Source organism: Lobosporangium transversale (genome assembly GCF_002105155.1).
Source record: "Lobosporangium transversale strain NRRL 3116 chromosome Unknown BCR41scaffold_5, whole genome shotgun sequence".
NCBI lineage: Eukaryota > Fungi > Mortierellomycota > Mortierellomycetes > Mortierellales > Mortierellaceae > Lobosporangium > Lobosporangium transversale.
In genome coordinates this window covers 643,437-656,557 of record NW_019028983.1, presented here as the reverse complement: position 1 = coordinate 656,557, position 13,121 = coordinate 643,437, and the positions used below count along the sequence as shown (strand labels likewise).

At 41.4% G+C, this 13,121-nt stretch overlaps 2 protein-coding genes across 2 annotated transcripts; one reads left to right on the top strand and one right to left on the bottom strand.

Moving 5' to 3' along the window:
- Positions 1-39: 39 nt before the first annotated feature.
- Positions 40-2,089, bottom strand: BCR41DRAFT_380041 (POT family-domain-containing protein; the record flags this gene model as incomplete). The annotated part of the gene is made up of 3 exons (XM_022027245.1): positions 1,570-2,089; positions 1,413-1,459; positions 40-1,297 (listed from the first exon to the last, which is right to left on the bottom strand). Coding segments are annotated over exons 1-3 (1,707 nt in total), but the record flags the coding sequence as incomplete, so codon positions are not given.
- A 5,066-nt stretch (positions 2,090-7,155) lies between these two features.
- Positions 7,156-13,020, top strand: BCR41DRAFT_393065 (hypothetical protein; the record flags this gene model as incomplete). The annotated part of the gene is made up of 4 exons (XM_022028524.1): positions 7,156-7,437; positions 8,604-9,572; positions 9,661-11,128; positions 11,252-13,020. 4 exons carry the CDS (start codon positions 7,156-7,158, stop codon positions 13,018-13,020), a joined length of 4,488 nt encoding a protein of 1,495 aa, XP_021884793.1.
- Between the last annotated feature and the right edge of the window lie 101 nt (positions 13,021-13,121).

Genomic DNA, 13,121 nt, shown 5'->3' with positions numbered 1-13,121 from the left:
TCATGTCATATTTGGCTTGGAGGGCCAGTTTGTCCGCACGCATGGTCGTGTCATAATTATGGAACTGCCAATAGATGATAGCACTGATCAACAAGGCAGCAGCTCCCAAACCGGTATACATCCACAAGAGCAGAGGGTCTTTGGTCATGGGCAAGAATGCGAATCCCAAGAGAGCACCAAGACAGTTCGTGAACAAGAAAATGGCCATGACGACGGATTTCATGGTAGCAGGAGCATTTGTGAATGCAAACTCGAGACCTGTAATGGATGCAAAGATCTCGGAGATGGCAATGAAGAAGTAAGAGGGGATTTGCCAAGCGATTGAGACATCGTTGGGTGTTTGATCGGGATCACAGAGGGTGCACTCATAATTGGGACCTGTGCTGTAGATCTTATGTTGGACAATAGCAGTCCAGGCCATGGCCAATGCGCTGAACAAGAAGCCGAGGGAGATCCGTGTGATCGGTTTAAGTTCCCAGCCCATGCGGCGGAAAGCGGGGTATATGAGCTTGTCAAAGATTGGAATGAAAATGATGAGGACAATCGGATCGATATTGTTAACTACGTCATTGGGGATACCGTAGAGGAGCATCGTTCCGGCTTGAGAGATCAAGTTGGTGGTGATTTGGTTATAGATGACCCAGTAAAGAGGAAAGAAACAGAAGACAGAACAGGCCTTGAGTGTCAACCGGAGTTCATCAACAAAGATATCATTCCAGGTGATGGCCTTCATGTCCGCGTTTGGATCACGTGCCTGGATGACAGAAGGTCTAGCTGCATCCAAATTCCGACCATGTTTGAGCGCGATGCCAAAGGCTCGAAAAGCCTCCAAGAGAACTGAACCACGAGGAGGGGTCTTGACGACTTTTTTTCTTCCGACCCAAAGGGCGATGACAGCGCCGTTGAACATGATTAAAGGGATCAAGTAAGCAAGCCAGAACGCATAGTATTTCTCGACGTTGGTGGTGATAATAGCCGAGAGGGAACCCAAGTTGATGGACCAATAGAACCAATTGAAGATGGATTGAATCGTGACATTTGGATCGACAATGACTTTTTCACCTGATTTAAGGGTCTTGACAGTGGCTTTGGTCCCTTGGTATTGTTCTGCGACCATAGGTGAGACATTGGATTTGATTCCTCCGGTACCTAAACCAATGATGATCATCGCAACCACTAGACCGGGTAAAGCTGCGCCAGCGAAAATGGCGGGAGGGATAGATGTCAAGACAAGAATGAGAACTCCGATCATGTAGATGCCACAGAATACACAAATGGCCCTGTATTTTCCGAAATACTAAAAGTTGTGATACCAAAAAAAAAAAAAAAAAAAAAAATGTTAGTCTTTGTATTCCATAACAATAAAAAAAAAAAAAATATCGCTCGCGTGGGTTACGTGATGTAATATGTACCTGATCTGCAACAATGGCACCAAGGATCGGCGTAAAATAGCAGAAAACTATAATGATGAATATGGATTTAAGAGGAGAATATAGTTCTTAATTTCTAGGATCAATCTCACACCTTTTTTTTTTTTTTTTTTTTTTTTGTTTGACAAAAAATCCTTACATTGGAAAAAGTAATTGAGTGCTGTGGCAGTTTGCTGTCCCTTCCCGATGGCGCCTGGATGGTCAGCGCCTCGTTGATCTGTATAAGGATATTGAATATAATTTTGAAAGGGACCAGAGAGGCCATAGTATGTAAAGCGCTCACAAAATTCGACAACGACGACCAACCAAGCTGATGCTGGGATCTTGTCTGCGACTCGGCGAAGAGTGCTCTCTTCTTCTAGGGTAGGTTCATGACCCTCTGTGAGATCTTCTGTCTCGATCATGATTTCCTTTTTTTGTGGATAGTGACCAACCCCACGATTGTCACCATCGGGGAATTCAGCTGCCATAAGAGGATCGCTCTTGTAAGCGATCTCTGCTGCTGGTATTGCTGGAGCGTCGTTATATTGCTCGGATTTCATAATAGCTGTAAGATTTTACTTTGTCGTATTATATCAAAAAGAAAATAGGTCTATATGGGATGTATATGTTGGTCCGTTCGTTGAGAATGATCGTGTGTAGTGTAAGAAAGTGTGAATGGTTTAAATGAATAAGAAGTAGAAGGAAAAAAAAAAAAAAAAAAAAAAAAAAAAGGTTTGGATGAAAAATGAAGGGATTCAATGAAAGGTGCTGTGTACTATGAGTGCATGAAGAAGGAGATTCAAGATACTTATGGCTATATTTTACAAGTAGAAAAATAATGGTATTGAGATTGTAAGGGTGCTTGTCAGATTATAATGAAAGAAACAAAAAAAGAAAAAAAAAAAAAGGAAAAGATGGACGATAATGAAGTACGGTACCTGCTTAAATAGTTAAAAAGCTACAAGTCTACGGGAATAAAAGGGCTGTTCGGAAGTTGCGACAACGGCTTCGTTTAGAGTCCATTAGAGAAACCTTTTTTACATATATATTATTTTATTGACCAAATGGGGTATTTATCCGTCCTTCATCCATGAATGTTGTTTCTATCCAACTTGGGGACTATCTCATAGATATATATATTTATATAATGTTATACTTACATATTTGTACATTTTTAACTGGATGGCTGAGCGGAGAATCATATCCGGTGCGGGATTTTGAATAACCCATTTCACTAGGCTTAAAAAAAAAGTACCCTTTCGATCATATTACACATATTTCATCGGGAGCTGAGGATGAAAATATAGCCAAGGACACACAGGACGGTTCTAGTCAAAGAGAAAAGGAAATGTAATAGAGATGATTATCTTCGATAAGGCCTGCTTTCTCCATCTCAATCAAAAACTATTCATAATACCTTGTTTTTTATGATTGCTGGTAAGAAAAAGTGAATTCGGTTCAGCGGAAGTCGAAAAGAATCATCTGGGGTGTTACAGACATATTTGGTCACACATTCATTAGAAAGGGTCTAACGTTCATTTTTTGTCTTTTCTGCCTTATAGATTATTGGTTATACCTCTACTCAACCTGTGAGTCCTCTTTGTCTTAATCCTCGTGCATAACGGTGACACCTTGTCAACGCACACATGTTGCATATCTGTCAAGAGTTTACTGAAAGGGGAGGAAAAAAAATTATTATCCTGTCTCAGGCCTGGATCCATCAAGTCAAAAGAGACTGGTTCAGGAAGCTGAATCCATTTGTGACAGCTAATCGCTTTCAATATACTAGTTAAGGAGCCCGAATAACAGGACTAACCAAGGAAAAGTTACATCGTTTCCATCGAGACCATAAAGACTAATCAGCTGCATTACATCTTGTTTGTTGATCTGATTTTTTGTTTGTTTGTTTACATCTGATTTTGTCTTCCTTCACATATAGTCGTACTACATCGCGCCATGCCACATGGCGATCGGCGTGGCTCGTGCTCAAATAAAGTTGAAGTTCGATATATTCTTTTCCAACCATGATGCTGCTCTTTTCAATATCATCAAATAAAGAAAAGTTTCCTTTTTTTCATTTTAATTGATTACCATTATATCGGAGCAACTGCTGGCTAAAAAAAAAAAAAAAAGAAAAAACAGACAATAACAGTTTGGGCTAAATCCTTTGTCAAAAGCCATCTTGAGTCAACGCCAGAGCATTAAAAGAAAAGAAAATAACGAGTATTGGGGTTTGTATAATTCCTACCATAGAACATTCTATTCTATTATTTTTATTCCCGATCCAAACTCAGTAGGGTAAACTACTAAACGTCGTATGGATTTGATAACGTATCATGCTTTTCTTTTTCTTAGGTTGCTCCGTGCCGGCTTCTGCAACCAATGTGTTGACAAGCTTCATTACCATGAATAAGGATTTAAAGCAGAGCTAACACCAATGAAAAAATATACAACTGAATCCATTGTGGGGTGTACCACAAGGCCAATGAGACTTGACGAACAATTACTAGAGCTGGATATAATATCAAAGTATCCTGTACTGTGTGCTTTTATACTAACGTAGAAATGAAGATTGCCATTCCAAACCTTTTTGGAAGTATTTGAAACGACCAAGGATGTTATGAAGTGGCGCAGCCGCATATCCCATTAGAAAGAGGCTTCAGTCTGCAAAAAAGTGAAGCAGATACTACCTGTTGATCTTAAATCGAAATAAAAAAAAAAAAAAAAAAAAAAATGCGAATAAAGGTCAGGATTTTTGGCTTGTCAAGGGAATCATATTCATGGGGGGCGCGGATGCTATATCTAAACCCAAATCAGTCCTGGAGGTAGTTATATTTAATACCAGCAACAAGCTGGTATCGTTGCATATGACGATAAGTCACATGTATAAAAATACACATGCATCTCTTGCTTCTCATTTATTGGCCCCTTGTTTCTTACATAGTAGATTGGCCATGGGATTTTTATAGTATCGGTCGATGAGTGTAGGGAGACAACGTGGATATGCCAAAGATATCATAGAAGATTCTAGAAGATGGAGATGCAGACCAAGTGCTGCGATAAGAAGTGCAAGAGATACATCTATCGTAGGTCGTGAATTGGTTAAGCACACTGGAATCGTGACGCGAATTATTCCGAGGACAGGGTATGCGTCAATTTATAAGCAAACGTTAAAATATATACCTCTACTACAAAAATTCCCTGGCGAATTTACCCGTCATCTCTTATAGTTTAAAGGATAGTAGTAGATAAGACTTTAGAGGAAAAAAACTTCAATAGCTAGCTAGCTAGCTCGAGCGAAATAGCCGCATGGTCAGAGATTACCCATCTGACTTGCTTGATTCGCTCACTTTTGCGGCTAAATCTTGTGCTCTACTCCAAACCTCCAAAAGTCATTACATAGACAAAATGATGCTATGGTCGCCCAGGATACTTACATTTGCGGTGCCAAAGGAGACCAACCTACGGAGTTTGTCAAAGTTCGGATCACTTGACCAGGAAATTTTCCACAGCTGGGTTGGGGCCCCATTTTTTTTTTTGTGATGGCAGGGTACGGAGGCTGTTACGAAATCAATGCGTTTGTGTGTGTACAAGAATCAATTCCACATTCCTATTCTGTCTAAATGCTTTTGCTGCGCCAAATACATGGCAGTGGCTGACAATGAGTGAGAAAGAGTGTTGGTAGAGGGTAAAAAAAGAGGCTATTTGAACTCGGCGGATATTCATAATAGATATAATTGTGGGTAGCTTATGAATTCGACTAATAGGCTCTCGCAGCCTGTAAGGGCAAGGGAAGGCAGACAATTCCAGGCCATACTATTAATGAATTATATCGCTAATGAAGGTGTTCGACTAAGTCATTCAAACAACTGGCCCTCTCTCTCTTTCACACATGTGTACATGCGATTTTTGCCTATTGACCTCCGTTCTTTTAGTCTTTAACGTTTAATCGTTACAACGCTCCTTGACCATCTAACAGGATTATCAGAGCTCCTTGGTCTTTTTGCCACTTATTTCACTGAAGGAATAAATAAAAAAAAAAAAAGACTCGCTTCTACCCCACTTTTCATTGCCTGACCTTTCCTCACAGTACTTTTACTCTGACTTGTTCTATCCAATCAAAGCAACCCCTGTCTACTCTGAAGTAAATTTCTCATACAGTGCCACATTCGCGATCAAAGGGCTTCACGAGGTTCGTCTTTAATCACATTGCCAAACACAGTAAACAAGAATAAGTATGAGGCACCCTGGTCTATTGTGTATCCTTCTTAGATAAAATCAGAGTGGCGTAGAGCAAAAAAAAAAAAAAAAGAAACTTTGTGCCCGAGGCCATCATGTCTATTGGTCAACAATCAGCACTTTTCTGCATGATAATGGAAGCATTAGTCATCAGTTGGCCCAGCCTTATTTCATTTTATTTTCCCGCCATTTTTTTTTTTTTTTTTTTTGTTAATATTGGTTGTTTACTTATTGAACGTTGCACAGTATTATTATTATCATTATGTCTCCGAAATCCTGTTCTGTTGGATAAAATGTATAAATGTTGTTTTTCATTGCGGTTGTCATTATTGTACGTTTGTCTTACATGAGATCCCTTTATTTTTTTTATTTTTTGTCCATCAGCAGTTGGGATCAGTCCAGATTATTGAATACAAATCGTAATGTATTCTGTGCTCTTTCTTGCTCTTGTTGTCTTATGACACGAGACCTCAGTCCGCAAGAAGGAGGTCAGCCACAGTTCTGCTCCTTCCCCCCACCCCCTTTTTTCCTTTTTTTTTTTTTTTTTTCGTCAGTCAATGAGGAAGGAGTGTTATGTGTTTATTATGCGTCAATTGTGTCTGTGTGTCAGTAATTACAAGTTTGTTTGCTTTGAATGCATTGTGGATCGTGTCTGTTACGTCTTTTTCTCTGACTTGCCTTTGTTACTTTTTTTTTTTTTTTTTTTTTTTTTTTTCTTCCTCTCTTTCTCTCTCTTCTTATCCTCTTCCTCTCTTCTCTTTCTCTATTGTATCCTGGATTTCATCCTGTTTACATTATCTACACTCTATTTCATTTATTTCATCCAATATTTTTATTTGGGCTGTTCATTTCATTTAAATTTTTATTTTATTTTAATTTGTTATTTGTCGTCATCCTTTTGACGTCGACTTGTACTTCTACGACTGTACTTGTGTGTGTGCTTTTTCATATTTCTTCTCAACGGCCTCTTTTCCCTCTTTCTTGTCTTCTACCTGACTGCTCTGTTCCTGTCTGCTCTATTTTTTGTGTGATCTGTCAACTTTATCAAATTCATATTTACACATCTACACATCATCAAAATAACAATAACAAAAACCAAAAAAAAAAAAAAGGAACCAAACCTTTCTACTCGATCCCCAGGTCCGTGTTTCCCTATCCTTTCTCTCTCTTTTCTCTTTCTCTCTCTCTCTTATTTTTTCTTTCTTTCTTTCTTCCTCTCTCTCTCTCCTCGAACTATAGCACTCACTCGAGCTCTTTCTGCTTTGCTTTGCTTTGCCTTTTGCATCCTTTTCTAGGCGAGCTTTGCTCGGAGTTGTAGCACACATTTGGATACCCTCTCTCTCATTTACCCTTACTCTTCTCTTGTTTATCCCTTTTTCTTCACTACACTCGACAGGATATCAACAAGAGCACTGGTATATCTTTTCCTTTTCTTCTCTCTTACGGAACAAGAGACCTTATCATACACACAGCACCATCAACTGAGGCTTAAAAAAATTATATTATGGCAGAAAACACAATTCTGTCACTGTGTTTCCCGTGTCCGACACCAGCACAGGCAGGACCTGTGGATGAGACAATAACGAATGCTTTTCAACAATTATGTAATGAAGTCAGCCGCAGCCACCACTGTCAGGTCATACTTGATGTCAACGTCAATAACACACAAGCTAAAAAGAGACTCTCGATCGAAACTCATGCATCAGTCTACAACGTCACCATCACTGGTGCTTATCAGAATGTCACGTCAGCCAGAGGTGTCCTCATGCGCAACAGTCCTCTCAAGGTAATCTTTTTTTTTTTTTTAAATCTGATTCGATTCAATCAAATCCAATTCACTTCGAATTTAAAATTCGAGTACGTCAACAAATCGTTATAGATCTAAAGCGCTCAAAAAAAAAAAAAAAAAAAAAAAAAAAAAATTGCAAAGTATGCACCAACCCCGACAAACTGGATCAGATCCGGTTTTGTTTTTATTTTTTTATCATCATTATTATTGTTATTGTTGCCATTGTTGTGAATTTTTTTTTATTTTATTTTATTTTATTTTTTCCTTTCCCGCCTTCCGTGCCTCAACACCACGTACACCACGATTTCTTGGAATGATCTATTTTTACCCGGTGCAGTGGAATTGTGGAAGCTGTTGTGTTGATAAAAAAAAAAAAAAAAAAAACCACTTCAGCTCCCATTAAAGAATAAAAGGACGGTAGCGTAAATGAATGTGTAAGAGGAAAGGAGAGGGAAGGAGGAAAGAAGGAAGGAAGGAAGGAAGGAAGGAAGAAAGCAAACGGGAATAGGCAGATATGCATCAAGGGATGCAGACAGTCGTTATTTTTCTTTTCTTTGGATCAATCTATTACTCTTCTGGGATAGCTGCATAGGAGCAGGATCCAATGTTTATGAGCGTGTGGGAAGCATGGCTTGTGAAATGGAAATGGAACAAAACTGACTTGCTCGACCTGCATGTGACCCCTTAGATCCAAAGAAAGAAAAAAAAAAGAGAAACGTCCCCAACCATTTTTCGACAGATCAGCGCTTTTGAAGGGGGTTCGACTTGTGTTGACGCGATGACTCAATGACTCGCTCGAATTTTTTGTTCTCTTTTTATAAACCTAATATATCTACTTCCCGAGTTGATTTCTACGCTGGCGGAGCAAAAAAAAAAAAAAAAAAAAAAAGAGCAAAGGAAATAGGAGGAATAGGAGAAATAGGAGAGAGAACATCAGAGATGTATGCTTTCATACCAAAGGATGCTTCCGCATGTTTAGGCTGTTTAGGCTGAATGATGTGCGATGCTGTCATTCTACATCTTTGAGCTCACACTTTTATTATTATTGATTTTTCCTTTTTCTTTTTCCCATTTTTCTTCTTACCATCCTTTACTCTCGCGGATCATAGTCAACTATAGAATTAATCATCATTGTTACTGTATACAACTCTCTACTTTCATAGCCAAGACTATCCTTCAAGGTCAGCAAAGCCTCGATCGCAGCAGATGCTTTTCCAGAGTCAACCACAACCCAACTATTGGGATCAAAGGATCAGAATAAAAGCATAACTTTATCATCATCAGTCTCTATATCAGATGACTTTGGCTCCAATAACCAGGTATCTTCAAATAGTCAGCCTATTCTCAACCCAGTTGAAAATATTGCAACCAATGGGGTAGATCCTACAGTGATTCCAGCTTCTATACCAGCGACATCAACAATCGCACCCTTCTCTGCATACTTCACTGTACTGCCTGCATTCAAGACTCAGGTGGAACAAATATCAGCAACTACAAAAACATCAATCACTATCGTTTCTAGTCAGCTTCATGCTTTACCTTCTACAAAGTCAGTGGTAGCTGCTCATGCGAGACAGGAAATGGTCGAGGTGCTTATCTGGGGATCGTGGGAGAATGCAGAAAGCGCACGGCTACTGCTTCTGGCTGCTATTGACGCACTTCAGCCTGGGACTGTGCAAGAAAAGATTCAAGTGGAGCTCAAATACCAAAACATGGTTGGTGGTCGTAAGCGGGAACAACTACAGGAATTGATGGCCAAGACCAGGACAAATATCTACTTGGCCTCACCATTTGTCCAAACAATCAACAAGAGTGGAGCTCCGCTCGATCCTAAATACGGTGAGATCTACATCACGGGAGAACCATCCAAGGTTCAAATGGCCAAGGATGCCTTGGCCAAAGTGTATACTCGCGTCCAGGCAGCTGCACCCGCTTTTACTCGACAGGTGAATATTGTCTCTCGCAAGCTTGACTGGATGCTTGTCAATCACCGTGATAAACTGCGGTCAATCATGCTTGATAATGCTTCCTTTATTGCCTTTCCACCATTGGGTGCTAGCCACCCAGTCCTGTTTGTCTATGGGGAATCAAGAGTTAATGTGGAGCGGACCATCCGCACCGTGATGCAGCTTGTAAGTGCTCGAGTCCTCTGTTTATATTTTTCGTAAGGATGAAACACAAGATTGCTAATTTATAATGTTTTCAACAACATCTATTTAGGCTTCTCAATTTCATTCGGGATCAATCAATATGCTTGCAGCTGTCCGTGATAGCTTGCTGATCACGCAGAATGCCTTATCACCTATTGCAAACATTTCAAAGCTTGTTTCGCAAGCATCTGGTGCTGAGGTTGAGTTCCGCAACAACAGCTTTCTCATCTTTGGAAGTGAGATCGAAACCAGAATCGCTGTTCAATATCTAGCTGATGTCGACTTTGTCAAAGCGATGCACAGCGAAATCAAATTCTCGGTAGAATTGGCGAATGAGCATCGTGAGTTTATTTCTGGAAAGAAAAACGGCAAAATCAACCGTATCATGAAGGCCACTGGTGCAAAGATCAAATTTGATCCCTGTAACGACTACAATTTTTATGTCGACCTAAGCTCGACCATTGCAGTCAAGGCCCTTGAGGCTCTTGCTTTACTTCAAGAGGAGCTTCCCGCAGAAATATCCTTTTATGTTCCAGAAACTTACCACAAGAGAATTATCGGTGTTGGTGGTAAAAATATCCAACGGATCATGAAAAAGTATGGTGTCTATGTCAAGTTTTCAAATTCGGAGGAATTTGCTAATCTTGGCGGCTATTTCGATAATTTGGACAATGTCGTGGCACGAACCCCTTCAAAGAACGCTTTGAACTTGGAGAATCTGAAGCATGCGGTGATGGAGCTAGTGAACCCCAAAGACAAGGATTTTGTACACCATTCAGTTTTAATTCCAAAGCAACACCATCTTTCTTTGCTTTCCGATCATGCCAAAGCTCTAAGGGAACTTCAAGAGACCTTTAATGCCACTGTTCGATTCCCTGAAAAAGAGACAGGAAGCGACATTGTGTGGGTTTCAGGACCGGAGTCCTTGATCCGCCAGGCAACATCAACGCTTCTCTCATACGTTGATGAACAATATATCTACCCAGTGCCCTTTTCGGAGGCGATGTCTAGAGTCCTGACCAAGCCAGAGTTTAAAACCGATATTCTTGAAAAGATGAAAAATGAGTGGAATATGACTCTTATTCCACCAACAACCAAGGACGTCTCAGCCACTAACAAAGATGAGGATGGTTCAGCAGGAGAGGTCGATTCGACAGCAGCGAAATCTACGCTATCTCCTAGAAAGCTTATTACTCCTTCACAGCAAAAACTCGACAATACTTCGCGGGGTAGCGATGGGGATCAGGATATCAATGAAAATAGTAAGCTTGCAAGGTCTCTCAGCAGCCTGACAGACAGCGACGATGACGACGATGATGAAGACAGTGATGAGGAAGACCATGTCTTTGTCTTCAAATACAGTCGCAACAATGAAGACTACCTTCAGGATGCCAAACAATTACTCGTGCAGTTTTTAATCGACAATCAGATCGGAGTTTATGATGATGAGATTCGTGTTCAGCGCCCACGATCCGACTCATTTGCTGAAGCATTTCCACACTTTAACAGCAAGATTCTATCATCTGTGGCAGGTGGAGGTAATTTAATCCTGCATTTAACACATAGTGCGTGATGTCTCGATAAGTTCACGAATTTCAGGCGATAGTGTGCGTAGAAACTAACAATTTCTTGTATTAACTCAATGTATGGCAATTATATAGAGTTGCCCACTTCAACTCCCAGTTTCCCAAACTATTCTCTGTTTGAGAATGTTGGCAATGCCTTTGAGGCAATAAGTCTGGGTCCCTCGTCTACAAGCAGCGGAGCAAATTCGGGTGGTCCCGGAGCAGGCTCCATGGTGACCCCAGATATCCGTGCTTTGTTCTCAAATGGGCCATCACAGGGACTGCCTCCATTGGCATCCTCGCCTCCCCGATGGCCTGAGCAGCATTCACGCCAGTTGACATCCGTGCCGGGATCATCTTCAGGCATTGCGTCTTCCACTACTTCGTCTGGTCCTGCCCACTCGCCAAACCAGACTCCAGTGCCACATCAGACCCATGGACAGCCACCATCTTATAACAGACTGACGTCCTTGCCTATCGACCCATGGGCTAGCCCCGGTAAACAACAGCAGCAGCAGCAACCGTCCACAGCAGGCTATCATGGTACAATTGGACAATTCCGAACGCCACCACCAGGAATGAGCATCACAGGCGGCAACGGGTATTACTCTCCTAGCAGCCACGGACAACTGGTCTTTTCACCTGAAGGACCATATGGAGGGACGATGGGGTTTCAGGCCCCAGTGTCCAATGTAGCAAACCACCTATATTCTAGTAACAGCTCTCCTGTCCAAGGAGCTTCAAGCAATCTCGGGAACTTTGACTCACAGTCTCCTCGTCAGCAACAACAACAACAGCAGCACCATCCCTTACCCCAGCGACCACTCTCAGGATCATTTGTCTCACGCGACAATCTTCAGTTTTTGGAAGACAAGATGTCCATTCCAGCGTTCGGGCCAGGTTACGGTCCAGCACTTAACAGTGGAAGCAATCGATCTCAGCAGCAACTGATGTATCAACAGCAACAACAACAAACTGGCCAAACATACCCCTCGCAACACCATTTTGGCCAGCCTGTTCAATACCCTCAACATCGTCAACGGCATTCTAGCCATAACAGCACGACCAGTCACCATACCATGTTTCTTGGACCCATTGGTGGAGGTCTCGGATCGGCTAATGGCAGTGTAAATAGTGATGATATCTCTACGGAGGATGATAGCGATGAGCCATTTGACGATATACGATACAAGCACCGTTCACATAACTTTTATTCTCATGGAATGCATGGAGGCAACACAGGATTTGGACAACAAACCCCACCTCCTTCGGTTCTCGCAAACCGCAGAGGATCTGTTCCGTCCATGGGGTCTATGTACAGTAACCAGCAGATTTACCACTCAGAATCGCTCCACCATTCTACGATGCCCTTGCCCAACGTTGTCCGATTGAGTAATAGCAGCTCTGATCTGTATGGACGAAAGTCAGTTGTGAATACCATGTCTCGCCCTTCGATGGGCCAGCAGGGAGATGGAAACATAGTTGGCTCCAATCGAATGGCTGGATTCGGCAATGGATCATCTACGCTCAATATGTCTGGGCTTTCATCTGGATCTGTGTTTGGCAATACCGAGCGAGACCTGTTTTCTAGTGGCCTTGGCGGCATCATCGGTGGTGGAACCATTAGTCAAAGCGGTAATTCGTTCAATACCCATCATACCCATACCAGCAGTAGCCTCAACAACAACATCGATGCCTCTCAACAGTCTCCTGTTAATGGCCATACCTCCAGTGGTGTCTCATATGATGGACATGCTGAAGGTCGTATTAGCTCGACGTTATCGCCCTCGGCGCTTCCATTCATTGCTGATGTACCTTTGGATCGTTCTGGACAGCATCATATGGTCAGAGGCTGGGATCACTAAAAAAAAAAAAAAAAAAAAAAAAAAAAACCTTTTCCTGAAATACAGCTGAAGCATTTTTATTTTTCTTTTATTTTTATTTTTTTTATTGTACGATACTTATC